General features: G+C 32.0%; 1 protein-coding gene across 1 annotated transcript; it reads right to left on the bottom strand.

Moving 5' to 3' along the window:
* Positions 1-603: 603 nt before the first annotated feature.
* LOC132737297 (mitoguardin-like) lies at positions 604-16,835 on the bottom strand. The gene is made up of 13 exons (XM_060724562.1): positions 16,786-16,835; positions 15,509-15,805; positions 14,841-15,014; positions 11,588-11,679; positions 9,555-9,773; positions 8,627-8,739; positions 7,587-7,659; positions 5,923-6,009; positions 5,008-5,106; positions 4,371-4,505; positions 3,488-3,541; positions 1,680-1,796; positions 604-782 (listed from the first exon to the last, which is right to left on the bottom strand). The coding sequence occupies exons 2-13, from the start codon at positions 15,747-15,749 to the stop codon at positions 636-638; spliced, it is 1,551 nt and encodes a 516-aa protein (XP_060580545.1). The 5' UTR covers positions 15,750-15,805; positions 16,786-16,835; the 3' UTR covers positions 604-635.
* Between the last annotated feature and the right edge of the window lie 1,460 nt (positions 16,836-18,295).

Genomic DNA, 18,295 nt, shown 5'->3' with positions numbered 1-18,295 from the left:
ATGAAATGAAGAACAAACAAGCCATTTTAAGCTTCATCTTTGAGAAACAGACTTAACAAAATTTGAGTATCTTGCAGAATCTCTATTTACATTTTAACATGATTAGATGCATCTAGTTCTTCATATCTGATTATTTTAGTTCCATTAACCCGTTAAAATGATTTAACTGAGACACATGATAGCCCAATTATGCGGCTGTAAAATTTTAGGTCATTCACAAAATCTATTTCCCTTAAATACTCATTAATATGATTCAAAATGACCTGAAAATGAAAAACATTTAATACAAGTACAATTTTTCCCTTTTAAGAGCCTCTGTGGGTCCTGTAAGATTATCAAGTTCCATTTTTTTTCAGGCTTTTACACTAGTGGAGCTCCTTTTCAATTTCACAACACGGAAATGTTTCACATTAATTTTCTACATGATTGAAAACAGTAAAACATCACACCGGTTCCAGTTTGACAAAATGTGAGATTGTATCACACCGGTTCCGGTTTTACAAAATGTGACATTGTATCACACCGGTTCCGGTTTAACAAAATGTGAGATTGTATCACACTGGTTCCGGTTTAAGAAAAATTTGAGATTGTATCACACCGGTTCCGGTTTAACAAAATGTGAGATACATGTAGTATCACACCGGTTCCGGTTTCAGCTTCTGTAAGACTAGTTCCATTCGAGACTTGGCAAGTTTTACAATATCTTCCGAAAGTTCTTCTATACTTGTATATCTGGCCTTCTCAAAACTGAACATATCCCGAATAAAACCTAACACTATATCCTACAATAGAAATGAAAACAGAAATCATTATGATCATCGCAGATACAAATGCAGGTAAAAATCTTGTGAAAATAAAAACATATAGCAAAAATGAACTTAACTAAAGCTGCGCCATTCTACAACTGTAACAGTGTATTAGACTATTCTCAATTATTCCTATTATAGTAAAACAAGAGCCTTGACTTAGTACATATTCTCCAAATTCACAAAGGGAATAATACAGGGTCTTGGTTTGTGCCGTAGCATTATCAATCTTAAAGAAATGTGTGATATTTCAAGTGAAAAACTCCAGCGGCTAATAAGATACTAATTTTAGTTCCAATGAGACTTAACCTAGTGTTATTCTAACACCAAAATCTTGAGAAGTTTGATAACTCCACTATTCTTAAAAAACAGTTAATCTAATATCTACCAGTGACAGTAGCCATGAATTTATAAAAATACAGTGCAATCTCTGCAATATGACCCTCTGTAGAACAATCACCTCTTTACAACAACATTAGCTTAGTTACTACTCCCCTTGCAGGGTTTTAATTATTAACTGATTGGCGATCCAAACCATTGGTTAAAATCGGTTGTATTTTCAGCTTGTATATTAAAGTATCACCCTTGAACCTAGACAAAATCAGTTCTTTTCTTTTGAGTATTTGTTGCCTCAGATAAAAATGAAAACCCTGCCTTTGCTTCCTTAATTAACAACAAACAGTTTCCTGTTCAAAACAAAAATTAACCTACAAAAAAGGCTACAAGAAATAAGCTTAGAAATAAATAGAGAAATGGTATTTAATAAATATATACATTTGTATATTTTGTATTTATTCGTTTTGAATATCTTGTCTATATTTTGTATATAGGAAACAAGTACATGTATATGATATGTAGGGAAATTAAACATACCTTGAAATATGAGCAAATATCTTTTAGTTTTGATTCTGGTCCTAGAAATCCCCATGCTAACACAGGACTTACAGACTCCGAGATGTTGTAAAAATGAGATATAAAGCCATTGGGGTACTGAAAAATATGTTGCATGTAGTAATATAACTGATGGTAAATAATAACTCTTTTAAAGATAGACTATGTTCATCCTTCATTGTTCCTTGAGTAAGATATTTTACTCACAGAAATTCATTGAAATCTCTGAAATTTTTACTAAATATGTCTAATTTGAATAAAAGAATGAATGACCTATGTATGGGAAGCTGCGTTTCCTGTTACGGAACAAGTAAGATTGGTACTTTCTTTGAAAAAACTGCCAGTTTTTAAATGACACTATATATTTATACTGTGACCACCTATAGTGTGAAGAATTTTAAAGATAACATATCTTCTTTGTGTGAAGTCAAAACGTGTTTATTTTATATATTTTCAAAGAGACTGTGTTGGAATTATCAATAATTTATAATATTTGAGCATAGCATCTTTAATGTAGGTAGAAAGAAGTACTTGTCTATACCATCAATGTAGTGCCAGACTAATATGGCTGTTAATACCAGACTCTATACTGTTGACTAAACAACTCTCTCATACTTAAACCCTTTAATCTTGCAATGGACAATCCCAAATTAAACAAGAACTGTCAGAGGACAGTAATGCTCGACTATTCGAAAAGTTGTCACAAGTGTGTTTCATTAAGTATAATAATGCTTACCTGTAGGAATACATAAAATTGTCCCAAAAAGTACAAAGGCATGTTATTAAGATGTTTTATCGAGTGAATCACTGCTTTGTTATTATGAATGCATAAAATTGTTCCAAAAAATGCACAAACCTTTCAGTAGTTATGGAGATACCAGCTTACAAGCAAAAACTTTACCAAGAATTTCTTAGCCGAAAAAGGTGCATAATTATGAAAAAAAAAATCAGAATTATGGGACTTGTGCAAATCATGTTAAATAATCACAGAGAACAAGTGTGTGAAGTTTCAATCCATTCCCTTCAGTAGTTATGGAGATACCAGCTTGCATGCAAAAACTTAACCAAGAATTTCTAAGTCGAAAAAGGTGCATAATTATGAAAAAAAGCAAATCAGAGTTATGGGACTTGTGCCAATCATGTTAGATAATCACAGAGAACAAGTGTGTGAAGTTTCAATCCATTCCCTTCAGTAGTTATGGAGATACCAGCTTGCACGCAAAAACTTAAACCAAGAATTTCCAAGTCAAAAAAGGGGCATAATTGTGCAAAAAAGCAAATCAGAGTTATGGGACTTGTGCCAATCATGTTAGATAATCACAGAGAACAAGTGTGTGAAGTTTCAATCCATTCCCTTCAGTAGATGTGGAGGTACCAGCTTGCATGCAAAAACTTAACCAAAGGGACGCCGACACCGACAAATGGGTGACTGCATTAGCTCAATTATTCTGCGAATAGTGGAGCTAAAAAGGGGCATGTCCAGTACACAAATTTATTGAGATAAGCTTAAAATACAGTCGTACTTCCTTTACAAACATTTTAAAATGTTTAACATAAAGATGCAAAGGCATCTGAAAAAAAAATCCCGCCCTGTGTGGTGGGTTTGAGTTCGTAACCAGTGGCTAAAAGGCAAATAAATAGAACACTGTAGACCTCTGAGCAATAGAAAAAGATTCCCTAGGTAGTATTTATAGTAATCGAGGAAGTGCATTAAACTTAACACTACACATAATGCTAATAAATATATCAGATTAATAGAGAAAAATAATGAAAAATGGTTGTAACTCTACCTTAAGCATTCTTCTCTTTGCTTTTAATACTGACCATACAGCTGTCGATAATGCCTGAAAACCAAAATTTAATGATAAATAACCTTCTTTAAAAAAAGGGGGAAACAATCTCATTATTAAATAACCAAAAGTAGCTCGTTGTTCCTAAAACATGTTGAAACTATCCAATATCTATCATGGGATACATACAGATACATGTATATGTCATGTACACAAATATTTTTAAAATAGTCTGATCAATAATTTAACTTTAATATTTGCGTTTACAAATACATAGAATGACATAATGGAACATTAAAACACATACCATACTGTCATCTGAATGAAATAATTATTTTCTTGTCACTCTTTTTCCAACTTATTTGAACACTAGTACGAAATTAACAGACTAGCTAGAAATGTATTCCTACTGCAGCTAGCTTAGAAGACTTTTTTTATTTTATTTTAGTTTAAATTTACGTCTCATCAACACAGTATAGGTCACGTGGTGAATTTACAGCTTCACTGGTGGAGGAAGACCACAGATGCTGCTCTGAGCATTATTTCCGTCATAAACTGGCACCTGAGTAGAACCACTGACGCCTTGTATGCTAGCGGGATAGCTTTCTATCATGAAAAAATCTAAAGACCCTTGCAAGGCTTGAACCTATTGTGGTGAGAGGCCAGTGGTCTGAAGACAATGACCTTGTAATTTTATTTCTGTCTTTACAGAAACATATTTACTTCCTCGCAAACTTTCATAAACAAAAACATCTGAACGGGAATTGTACTTGTAAAGTTGGGAATAAAATTTCTATCTAAATACAGGAGGAAACAAGGCAAATATTGTTTTAAAAAAACCCAAATGGTTTAACAATACTATACATGACCAATTGGTACTTACAGTTTCTTTAAAGCCATTTGACAACCATCTATTGTTACATACGGCTATTACGGAAGATGGCGGGTTTTCTAGATCATCAAAAGCATCCATTAATATAAAATCCAGCACAACATCATAAAATGTAAAATTCTTAACCTGTAATGAAAGCCACAGTCATATTAAAGCATATATTTCATTAAATAATTGTAAATTTTCTAAACCATAAACCTTCTATATTTTTATGCGGGACTTGCCCTGTTTAGAACTTGGAACAGTTCAATAGAAGTTTAAGAGTTTTAGTAACAAAACTATCAACCAACAATATTGAATTTGTTTTTCATTTAATCACATACAAAAGTTGAACTTCTCCCAGAATAAAAATAACTTTATTAAAACAACAACAAAAAAACAACATTCTTGAAAACTTGTTACACTTTATTAAAACAACAACAAAAAAACAACATTCTTGAAAACTTGTTACACTTACTCACAATCCAAATGTATAACCCGCTCATTTTCACTCGAACCTCTGATTTCCAGTTAAATATTTCTTAATATAACTTATCCCATACCACCTCCCTTCATTCGTTTTCATTCAACTCCAGCCACTCTCATCAAATTAATCATATTTCCTACATTATGCAAGTCTATAACTTACCCCACGCCCCCTCAATTCATCTTCCATTTTACTCCAGTTCTCTTCAGTGTTCACATAGTCCATCATGGATGAGTATGAGGCATAAAAATCTTCAGGATCCTGAAAATGTAACACAATTTTTCTGACCATTCTAAAAAAGGTATATTCAGAGTGAAATCAATGTGTACCTTTCTACATACTGAGCTATTACTACGCATAAATGTAGTTATGAATTATTTTGACAGGTTATATGACCCAGTATAAACTGTTGTCAGCTAATATTACCCCAATCTGCTAAGTGAAGGTTATATAGTAAATATGTGATTAAATAAGGTCATTTAATCCTTCGTAGCAAATTTATCATACTAAAGAAAACTCAAAATTGATTCATAAAATTATATTTGTAGTGTTATACTTATAATATAAACATCTTAAGTATCCAATGAAAATTGCCATTACAAATGTTCAAAGTCATAGAAAAAACATACATGTCGCACTTAAAACCAGTGAGAGATTAAATGGTGTACAAAAGAACTGTTGTAAATTGATTTTTATAATAAGAACATATACTATTCAAACTGTCAGTATTAGTCTATAACTGCATACTTCGGAAAAACTAAGAGTTGAGGTAGCTTATTTTTCAGAGATGTGTAATATTTTTAGCGCCCTCACAAGTCACAACTATGACACCGACCCTACGTCCTACACATACACACACGCATGCAGGCACACACATAAAAAAATATACACGCGCACAATCACTTCAAGAAGATGAAAAAATCTCCGAGCCAAAGAAAAGTTGTCAATGTACATGTAAAATATGCAGAATTCATTAGAAACACTGCTGTGAATTCCTGTATTCTACATGCTTGCTAAATTTCCATTTCTGCTCTGTTTTTTTGTCTGTTGACAGAAATTCTAGTCTAATTTACATACCCTGTCTGCCTGCAACAGAAGATCTCCAATTATCTTCTTACCCATTGTTATAAAATAATCTCGATTTTCAACATCTCTAAAAACATCCTGAAAAGAATCAGAGTTGCAATAATTATAATTAGCATTCAATGAATGTCAAACTAATGCCAGGATTTCATAAAAAACATAATGAAAGTTTTATAATAGAATTTATTAAAACTTTGCATGATCCAGGGTCTTTAAAATAGAATGATCTGGAAACGCGCTATGTAAAACCTTCCCGCTACAATAAAACTTGTCTTGGTATAACTCTGTATAATTTACTCTATGCAAATTATGTAACTGTTAAACAAAAGGGCGAAAATTTAATACAAGAGCAAAAATGAAAATTCTAACAACATGATGTTTGTTAAAAATCTTTAAACTTGGGAAAAAAAGACATTGATTGCTTGTTCAGATCAGAATATTTGCCAATAAACGGCGCCATTTTGAAAATACAACAAATTTAACATCAAATATTTGTAAATAACATTTTGAAACATTATAAAATCTTTATTCTTTAAATTTAAAAAAAACTTATGAAATTTGGACCTATTTTCAAATAAATATCCCATGACTCAGCCGGGACATCTTTTTTCATAACATTGGTCCTACTCCAGACCATTCTATTTGAAAGACCCTGCATGATCTAAGTATATGATACCAGAAACATGTTGAACAAGAATAATTTGAAGAATAGTTTTCTACCTACTGGCTTTATTCTGTGCTATATTGTGTTATTGCACATTTTAAATTAATTTTTAATGGGGGAAATTTTAAAAATTAAAAAGTTTATGCTTTTTTCCAAAAAATTTTATATTGTATTAAAATGTCATGCTTTAAAAATTTATGAAAAAAATGTTTAAACAATTTGGGAGTCATCACACTGTATATGCCTACATTGTTATGAACCTTACATTTTGTTTAAAACGTTTTTTCCCACTGGGTTTTTTTTCTTATTGTGTTATTTCACATACATGTAATTTGCAAAAAATTTATTTTTATTTTTTAGTGTATTTATCCATTGAACAAAACTCATAAAAAATCTTATCTTGTTTGCACCTGCAGTGGAAATGCCCTGAAGCCCATGAAATCAGTTTTAGAACCATTAAATATATAAATCCATGAAAAAAACAGACTCTGTTTTCCCGGCAGCTAATTTAAGTAATGATAAAAATTTGTTGGTTAACACCTTTTTATCAATTAACAGTATCTTGATAATGAATTTATTTAAATAAAACAACAGTGACGAAATTTAGAGTTTTTGCAGGTTGATTTTACAACTGAATTGCCATTACTGATATACGTTTTTTGCTTGTTTGGGTTTTATGTCACCCAACACCAGTATAAAGTAAAAGTTCCCGCTTTACTGGTGGGGAAGACCTCGATATTCTCTCTGTGCATTATTTCAGGCAAAAAAAAAGCACCTGAGTAAAACCACCAACGTTTTGTAAGCTAGCTGTATAGCTTTTTTATATATAAAGAAATAAAAGAATCTGAAGAAACTGGTGCGGCTCAAAACTACAGCAGTGACAAGCAAGGGGTTTGAAGTCAACGACCTTAACCACTCGGCCACAGATGCCCCTGTTAAGGGATATACATGAGCTTGCAACAGTTATTACCAGCAGATAAAATGGGAAGTTTACCTCTAGAGCAAGTCGTATACAATGAAGTTTAGCAAGAAATTCTGTATCTGACATACAATGAGACATCTCTGTCCTGAAAAATACATACATTATTCAAGTATAAAAACAAGATTTATTTTCATCAAGTGGTATGAAAATATATATTTCATAAGTGGCCATAGCCACGAGTGAAAAAATGATAATTTTCATATCACAAGATGAAAATAAGTCCTGTATTAATAGAAAAAACTTGAAATTTTCTCTTTATTATATACTTTTCCTTCTTTTTTTTAAACCTTATTAATAGGTAAGAATTCCCTTTTACTTTTGTGTATTGGCTTTATTTAGCAGAAAGTAGTCTGGCAAGACACCAGTGAAAATAAGGAAAATATGTTTCACTGCAGTGGAAAATAAATTTTTAATTTAATATTCTATTTATCACATACCAAAAAATAAAGACCTTTTGAAGTGAAAATGAACATTTTTCATTCACGCGCATATAGTATAATGCTAACATTTAGCATGTCTTAACTCTATGTTTATATAGCGTAAATGACGTCACATCAAAACGTATGCACGGCTGTGCAATACTATTTTTACGGAGTCGCAAAAGCTGCACAAGTGTGTGATATACAATACAATTCAATTCAATTTGCAATTTTGCATCAAAATATATCCAAGAATATGGTTTATGGGAAAAAAATCAGGTCAGGTCAATGTATTAATGTAATTATACACATAAATCATTAAATGTTGTTTTTCTGGGGGTTTTTTTATGCCAATTTTAACACAATATTGTTCATACCAAATTTTCATCAAGTAACTGACAACCAATTCAACATGATTTCCAAATCAGCATTGTGAGACAAATAGCCATGGTACCCATGCTTACATATTGATAATTGTTATGAAAATTGTACATATAAGAGCACTTTTATGAAATAAATCTGAGATCAAGAGCGAAGTGACGGAATAATGAACATCTAAAGTTTTCCATATTGGCATCAAATGTTAAAGCATGGCCATGCAAACTGTGTGTTTTAATTTAATATAGAGTGTACCTGAGAGTTCTGCATGAAATAGTTCCATGTTTAAGCTCCAACAACCCTGTCTCATACAGTACAAGATGTTTAAACATTTCTCTGTGAGTATCTAAATCTGATAAATCAGCGAGCTAAAAATAGAACAGTATCTGTGTACATATGTAATTGATCAACCATCATACTGGCACTTTATCATACTTGGTTTTTATTCTTTGAAAGATATTGGCCAGGTCTAACAGCCCTTTGCATTTGGGAAATACAATTTAAATTTTTTCAAATATGGCATAAAAGAGCCCAGCATATGGCATCTACAGGCAAAAATTTCATGATAAGGAAAAGATTGTTCAAAGGTAAATATTTACTGTAAAGCTGCTGTCATAATCAAAACAAACGGCATTCTTATGACTGTGCAAAAGTTAACTTTTACTCTTTATTACACAAAGTATTAATACAAAATCATTATCATGTCTGTGAAAAGCACACCCCATTGTTCTCAGTGTTGGATAGAACTATTGAAGCAAATCAAGGTAGGTGCATAAATGGCAAAAAATATTAAGTAGTTTTAGGAGTACCTGCTCTTTGAAATTATGTCCCATTTTCATAGTGTACCAAGTTTATAATGAAAAGCTTTGATAGTTTTTGTAAGCAAAAAGGTTAACCAATTCAGATGCTAGCAAGATGGTCATGACAAGGGCTACTATTTTCATTCAAAAAGTGGACTAAAAATACTGATCAGATCTGACAAAAGAACTTATTTAAGAGAAACTATCAAGACCAGGCTCCAATGTTAAAAAGAATCTTTCTTAGCTCAAACTCAGATCTCAGGTATTAGATTGGTCAGAAACCCGTTCAGATTTTATATTGACCAATGAAAATCCTGACACTTAAGACAGAGCTGTGAAGAACGTTTTATAACGATTAATCTCCAGGCAAGGATAGGACTTACATCTGTAGCTGATACAAATGAGTCAAGGTCACTTGAAGATCCTATACTCATACTTCTATTTTTAGCCATGTTTTCGGTTTCAGTAAATGCTGCCATTGCTGTATCGAAAGCCACGTAGTCTGCCTCTTTCTCCATCTGTCTCTCGTACGAGTCCTGCATGTGATACGCCATCTCCAACAGACGTTCTAAATGATGCTGTAATGCACTGGTCTCTGGATCCTGTAACACATATACCGTTCATTTAGTAAAAAAAAAACTGTACTCTTAGTAAAAAAAAATACCGTACATTTAATAGAAAAATAATACTGTACATTTAGTAAAAAAAGTACTGTACATTTAGTAAAAAAAAACAAAAAACGTACATACAGTAAAAGAAATACCGTTCATTTAGTGAAAAAATGTTTTGACAGGCTATTAAACTACAGTGTAACTCCGCCACAACCGCGCTCTGTAGATCCAATTACCTCTTGACTTCAAAAGTCTTCCCAAAGTATACGTACAGTATGTGTAAAACTTCAATACAAATTAAACTAAAGAAATTCACCTCCATTTTCATACCCTTTTATGACAGTTTTTCTACCCTGTTACAAACAGTCTGTTTTTCTGATTTTAACACTTTGAACATTTCTATGGTCATATCTTGCCAATTGATCCAACTTACCAGCTTCCCAGAATAACTAATCAGTAATTACCAGTTTCTCAGCAACTGACTGACTACTTATCCCAAATGAAGCAGCCGTGTGAGACTTACTGAAATACTTAGATTGAAACTACATAGAATTGTTTTTACAACAGGAAATAAAAAGCAGAGGGCCGCTTTAAACTTTAAATAAACAGTACAGTTCCAAATTCAAAACAGGCCGAAATTCATTACACAAATTCAGCAGAATGTGCACTAACATGTGACTATAATATAACCATGGCATTAAAATGTGGCTATAATATAGCTATGGCATTAAAATGTGGCTATTATATAACCATGGCATTAAAATGTGGCTATAATAATAACCATGGCATTAAAATGTGGCTATAATATAACCATGGCATTAAAATGTGGCTTTAATATAACCATGGCATTAAAATGTGGCTATTATATAACCATGGCATAAAAATGTGGCTATAATATAACCATGGCATTAAAATGTGGCTATTATATAACCATGGCATAAAAATGTGGCTATAATATAACCATGGCATTAAAATGTGGCTATAATATAACCATGGCATTAAAATGTGACTATAATATAACCATGGCATTAAAATGTGGCTATAATATAACCAAGGCATTAAAATGTGGCTATAATATAACCATTGCATTAAAATGTGGCTATAATATAGCTATGGCATTAAAATGTGGCTATTATATAACCATGGCATTAGAATGTGGCTATAATATAACCATGGAATTAAAATGTGACTATAATATAACCATGGCATTAAAATGTGGCTATAATATAACCAAAACATTAAAATGTGGCTATTATATTACCATGACATTAAAATGTGGCTATAATATAACCGAAACATTAAAAATGTGACTACAATATAACCAAAACATTAAAATGTGGCTATAATATAATCTAAACATTAAAGTGATTATGCTCATATTTTCATAGTCATATTGAACTGAATTGACTTTATTTTTCAAAAGATTGACTGTCAAAATGGTGTTTGACAAACAGTTGATATTGGAAAATGTTTAGGATAAAATTATAAATCTGCCAAAAATTTAAAAAGACTGCCCCACTCTTTTTATAAACTAAGTGTTATAGGTAAATTCTAATGGATGTTTACAGAAATTTCATTTTGATCTGTGTGTTATTTATTGTTTATGCGAACTTAATTATTAAATTGAAAGGATTAATGGCAAAATGAAATCTTATTTTGATCTTCATCCGTTCACTCACTATATACCCTTGGATGGGCATAATGTCACTTTAAAATGTGGCTATAATATAACCATGGCATTAAAATGTGTCTATAATACAACCATGGCATTAAAATTTGGTTATAATATAACCAAGGGTACTTACAGTTATAGCTGGGAGGAGATTATCATCTAAATATCCCATCTTCATCACTGCATCCTCCCAGTATGTGATTGCAATTTGTAAGGTATCTAATCCTGTTACCATGGAAACAAAGAATTATACCTAATTTTTATGCAATCTATATTGGCGTCTACATATACTTTATATCAAACAAATTTATATTTTAAGTCACATAATTATGTAATACATGGTATCCTTATGAGTGTACTTTTTTATGTATGTATATAAAAATTGCATTTAAAGTATCTGTTTCATTACCAGTGGCGTACCTACCGATACGACAAATACGCACGGGCGTATGAAAAGAAAAAAAAAGAAAATTTCAAATCGGACATAGATCGATCAACATATTTGTAGCTCCTAATTGATTCTTTAGGTATGCTGAGGATGTTTGCTAATTCGAATATGTGTTACCTATTTTGATAGTGTGTGTATACACAATTTTAGTGAGAATTGATCTATCGTTGTTTTAGTCTGGAATCCCTGTAATAAAAGTTTTTATGGAGGTATCATTTAAATTATCTTAAGATTTTAATTTATAACATCCTACTGTATGCGGATTCTATTAAGGACTCCGAAAACAAAAATGTTCGGCCTTTCTACAGAGCCACGGAATGACGTACACAATGTAAAAAAAATATGATATGAATAATTTTTTGGAAATTTCTCTTTCTGCAGATTGAGTTATCAAAATAATCAATGTTATAATGCAAATTAACTCAAATAATGATAATAAAAAGTCAAATTCATTTACAAACATCTTTCCCGCAGAATCAAAATCAATGAAAACTGAACATTTATTTCATTATTTTACATTTATATGCAAAATTAAGTCTTGTCTGCAACTTGACATCTGTAGAACAATGGAAGGGAGTAGACCATATGTAATTCTTTTTTATATTTAACCTTATAGTTATAAGTTATTATATCATTTCTAAGTTAGTAACATTCTTTCATCTTATATCAATTTTATTCAAAACCATTGCCCACATCTATCGTCCCAAACCATAGTCAACTTGAATTTATTTGACCTAAAAAATATTAATATATTAAGTTATTTCTACCGTCTTATTTTATTGACTATAGAAATAAATTGCAGTCTACTGTAAACAATTATATATAGTCTCATCTATACATATTGAAGCACAAGTTGTACAGTACGTTATTATGACGTTAACGTCAATAACATTTGGAGTGCGCCGCTGTTTATGTAGAATTAAATATTGTTGTCATATAAGAAGCTACTAACATGAGTTTTTCAGTGTTTATTTGTTATTTATTCTTCTAAGCAATGTAAGAATCTCAAATGTATTTTACGCAACAATGAAAGTCCACGAATTTTTGGATAACCCCCCGTACATAGTCTCATCTATACATATTAAACATAGATAAATATACAATGAGAACAACGTATACCTATATAAGAAATAATAAGACACGTCAAGTCCAGATTCTTTTATTTTCACCGACTTCTGATTATATACCAACATGCTTTTATGTGTGTTAGTCATTTAACAATGTACTGAACTAATTTAAACATTTCGGATGAAAATTGAAACAAAATAGTTGAAAAAAAAATTGTTAAAGATAAAAATTATTTTCTTTAACATTGACATAATGCGCATTTGGAAATACTTTTAAAGGACTTAAATGATCGCGCGATACTACAATTTAGATGTGAATACGATAACCTATTGTTACACAAAAACATTTAAGCTATTGTGTTTGTATTATCGTTATACAGATCATTTTAAATAATATTTTCCTTGATTATATCTCATGTTACGGTATGGTGAAACAAAAGAAAAATAACAAGGAAAAAGACTTCTTAGACCCATCTTCATAACAATAGAGACACCTGGCTATGTTTAGTTTTTTTTCTGATACACGGTAGTTAATAACTTTTTTATGAATCAAAGAATCACGTTCAGTTATAGTGAAACAAAAGAAAATAACAAAGAAAAACTAAACTTGTTACAAAAGGAAATAAAACCCATCTTTTTTACAAGAGAGACACCTGGCTATGTTTTGTTTTTCTCAAAGCAAATATTTTTGAACTATTTAAAACAGTGTACACGTTACACTTCGTGTTATAAATTTCTATTACATTCAATTTATGTACTATTTTCATAACTATAGATAAAGACAATAGTAGTACAATTAGCTAAAATATCCCCTAAATCCTTAGTTATAGCACATAGCTATATTTGATATACATGTATAAGTCTCTGGCGATCCTTCGGCCGAAAACCGGCACTCGGCGTACAATCGCAACTATTCGGCCTTTTCCGTCAGTCTTCGGATAAGGACCTTGAACACAATAGTATGAATACACAGAACGGATGCGGTATTTCGGTCTAACCTACGCTAAGAAACTAAATATGTAGACAAATAGTAATTTAATGCTGGGAGTTGTTGACAAGTTTATTTCCAATAAATGTAGTAAATGTCCACCTAAATAAAGTGAATTCATAGGTACAAAAGCAAACAATACATTATTTATATATTTATTTTTATGGCTGTTGAAACCGAAAGTACAAAAAAACAACCTAAAGATTAGTAGGATTTGTTTAAAGTTGAACATGAGTGGGCATATTTAAATTACAAATTGTTGTCACACATATTTTCAAGCATAGGTGTAACGGAACAGAAATAAGATGTCAAATATATACATTCGTTTTATAATATCTCTGTTTACATCTGAAACCACGTGGTAGAACTACTTTTAATCCGTATTGTTTCCGAGGTTATTATAGACACGGATTTAAATCACAATTTAATTCCGTGTTATAGATACTAGCCGAGGCAGTTCCGAATGCTCGGCGTACACTCATAATAAGCAGAGGTACGCCCCTGATTACCATAAAAATCATAAATATTATTGAAACAACAAAACATTCATCATCAACCATTAGTTGCAAGTATGATACTTGTAATTTTATTCTTTATTTATGAACTAAACTTAAAATCAAGTGAGAAAAATAAACTTAGCTTTGTAAACACCAAATTTTACTTGTGGTGGCTGTGGTCCGGTACAGAACAGGGTAACCTCTCTGAGTACTGGGGAGTTTGCTTCATAAAGGGTTGCTTTATCTTCATATATGACTTATTAGTTCCCAAAAGTTTTATAATAAGCATTTCTACATGTCTAAGTATTGACTGTGCTACTATTGTAATGATCATATTTACGTTAAAATCGTCTTGATAAATGACCGAGAGAACAAGAGACTTTTACCTAACTGACATAACTGCTGTGAGGTCATGTCCGACGTATCAACAGCTGTAGGATGTATTATAGTTGAAGTAGTACTAACTGAGACAGCGCCAAGACTCCCTGTAGACCCTGACAGTGATTTCTGACGTAATAATGACCTTATTGAACTTGGGCTTCTACTCCTATATGGCAGGTCTGAAAACATAAAGCATATTTTATTAATTTTAATTACACCATTTTAATTTATTGTTAATCTTTTAAAATCTAAGCCCTTTCCCAGCCTGTTAGATTGGTATACCCATTTCACTAAAAATGATGAAGATTGTAAAAAAAACTCTGTTTGACTACAAGATGATTTTTTCTTTCTATGAGTAAATTAGAAACATTATCTGGTATATTTGGTATTTTTTTTTTAAACAGAAATTGGATGACATCAACGTAAATGAAAATTACACCCAATTGTTCTTCTAGAACTTGTACAGTGGTATGAAGTTACAGAAATATATTTTAAAGGGCATTTTCATTCCCTCATAAGGTCCAATTCCAAATGTACATTTTTATAGTATTAAAATGTCTCAAAATTACTGATATGCTGCATTTTATTCCCCCCCAATTTAAGCCCACCTGAGAGCCTTTCCCCAAAATAATTGGAACAGCCCATGTGCTACATTATAAGTGTTATTCTTTACCTCCATTTGGACTATTTGGTAAAGGAATTCTACCAGTTCTCTCCCTTCCCCTTGCCAATTCTGATCTCTTTTTATCTTTCTCGTTCTTCTCTTTATCATGTTTGTTACGTCTAAGAATTGCAACTATAAGCCCTATGAGTGCAAAACTTGCAGATACGCCAAGGGCAGTAACTCTGGTCTTGAAGGGAATCTGGAGAAGTTTTGATGACAGTGAAGAAATGCTGGGTAATCTGATATCCATTTTAATATCAGATTTTTATATATTTTCTAATTTACAGTGTCTCAGCATGTTGCTTCCTGAAATATATATAAACAATTACCAGTAATAATAAAAATTCTAACACCCCTTGTGATTAAAAATTGCGACTATACACAAAGAAGAAAAAAACAGTGTTAAACTGCCAAATTGAATACACACTGGTTAGGGACTAAATGTACATGCAGCTGTTATTTTTTCTCCCTTCGATCCGCTAGTTTGGCCACGTGGTTAAGAACATTATTGACTTCAAACCACTTTCCTTTCCTAATCCCTCAAGGGACATATGACTTAATCAGTTTCATGTGAGGTAACTGTCCAGCTAGTTTAAAAGGAATTATCAGTGGACTGGTTGTTTTTCTTCTCCATACCACGTCACTGGGAAGGCACACGGCAGGTCAAGTTGTCTCAAGTACCAGAGATGATAGGTTGACCTGTCCTGAATAACTTGGTGCTAACAAGAGCAGTAGCACAAGAGCAGTTTTATGTTTGCTGCCGTCACGGATCATGGTGCCTTGCCAGTATTGCTTTCTCCAATGAACAGAGATAAGGTTAAGGAAGATCTGCATGAAAAAGACCTCCTCAATGAGACTCTAGAGTAGAACGACATGAATGCTGAGAATTCTCAAACATATGGAATTTACGGCGCTGAGGTAAAATATTAAAACTGAAAAAAAATCTGGACTGGTTCTACTCAGAACTCTGCTTATGCCAAAATAATGCATGTAGATAGTGATACAGCCAAGATCTTTCTTGACCAATAGAAAAGTTACTAATTACTTTTGCAATGTTGGTGCGCTTAAATTTTAAAAATGTGACCCAGAACAAATAATTAAAATGAAACTAAAAAATAGAAAATCTATGCACATGATGCATGTTTTTGACAAGCGGGCAAAGCCAAGATCGGTGATATAATTATTGATACGGTGCATCTACTCGGCGGTCCTAAATAATAAGTAATTAAAAAACAAAGCACTTATATCGGCAAATATATTTAACATACTCTTGAAAGTCACTTTACCTGTATCCAAAATAAATTTTCGATTTTTTTTTCGTCCTGATAAAACAAACCCCTTAAAACCCCTTAAAATTTTGTGCACCCGGGCTTTCTGATACGATGTAAAAAACAGAGGGGGGTTTAGGTTTGTAAATTTTGGGTGCTTTTCGGGGTTTCTCCCACCCGGCAAAAAAAGTTTTACTTCCCCATGGGCCCTACCGTTTGGTACCTTTGGTACCCCAATGGCCCCTTTGGGGTACCCAAACTTACTTTTAAAACAAAAATGGGGTATTTTTTGGTAAAAAAAAAAGGGGCGTATGATCAACACCACAGAGCGAGGCGGGTTATTCCTGCTATGATAATGCTCCAAAAACAAAACTATGAGCATGTATTGAGTATTGGTCAGGTCGGATATCCGGGCACTTTACTGAAGAGCGTTGCCTAGCAATAAGCCGAGGTGAAAACATACGCCATTTTGTATTTAGCGACAGTCGTTGTTTTTTGCTGCATTTTGTAGAATTGAACGAATAATTGAATATTTTTCGCCATGCCAGCGATTTGAAGTGTTGCTGGATGCAATATTCATTTGGAAGAAAGAAAAATATAATAAAATACTTTACCAGATGTGATTAGAAACAAGGATTTGTCGATACGGCGATAGAGAAGTGGATTTGGCGTGATGCTCAAATGGTTGCCTTCTTCCAAATACACATATATATATACATTTACTGTCAGCATTTCGTTATGTATTGAAATTCATTCATTAAATTTACATAATATAAAAATATGACCGCACACAACTGTTCATTAAAACTATTTTTCTAGTTAATCAATAGCATTATGCAATGATCATGACGTTTATGTCACTCACGAAATTACTAGGTTATTACTACGAATTATATGGCATTTTCGTAATTCAAATAATTGATTAAATGCTTTTTAAGTGGAGTTTATAATGATTATATATATAGCATCTCTACTGCATATTAAATAATCGAATGTTTTATTAACAATGATCGAAATAATAAATTTAATACTTATATGCACTATCCGAATTCGGCCCTGTCCTAGAGTCAACACTTTTTCTGTCAGTATAACATTCTCGTCACATTAACCTCATATGTTAGATAATTTTTTAGAAATCAAAGAAAATTGAAAAGTATATTAAAAATATTAGGCATAAAGTATGGATGAATGTATTTCAAAGTAGATGCTACTTATTATAGTTTGACAAAATCTCTATTAAATACTTAGACAAAATATCTATTAAAGCTATTAAAAAATATTTGTATCATCCTGAATTAATGACTTTTATTTTTCTTACAGGGGAACCGATTAAGTACTGATCAAACCAGTTCCAACCAGTTTCAAATGGACAGTAAACCACTTTTATAAAATACTTAATTGGCACCCTAGCTGTGTATTAATTAGTCAGATTACCACTAGTATCTTTTTCAAATACAATAAACCACCCCTAGGGCATCATGTGACATTCCGGAGGGCTTAATTGGACCACATGTTTATTACTTATTTG

The sequence above is a fragment of the Ruditapes philippinarum genome, unplaced genomic scaffold, assembly GCF_026571515.1.
Source record: "Ruditapes philippinarum isolate M1 unplaced genomic scaffold, ASM2657151v2 ctg5661_1_1_1_1, whole genome shotgun sequence".
In the NCBI taxonomy this organism is placed as follows: Eukaryota; Metazoa; Mollusca; class Bivalvia; order Venerida; family Veneridae; genus Ruditapes; species Ruditapes philippinarum.
Note: the sequence above shows the minus strand (reverse complement) of the source record. Positions and strands in the feature narration are given on the sequence as shown.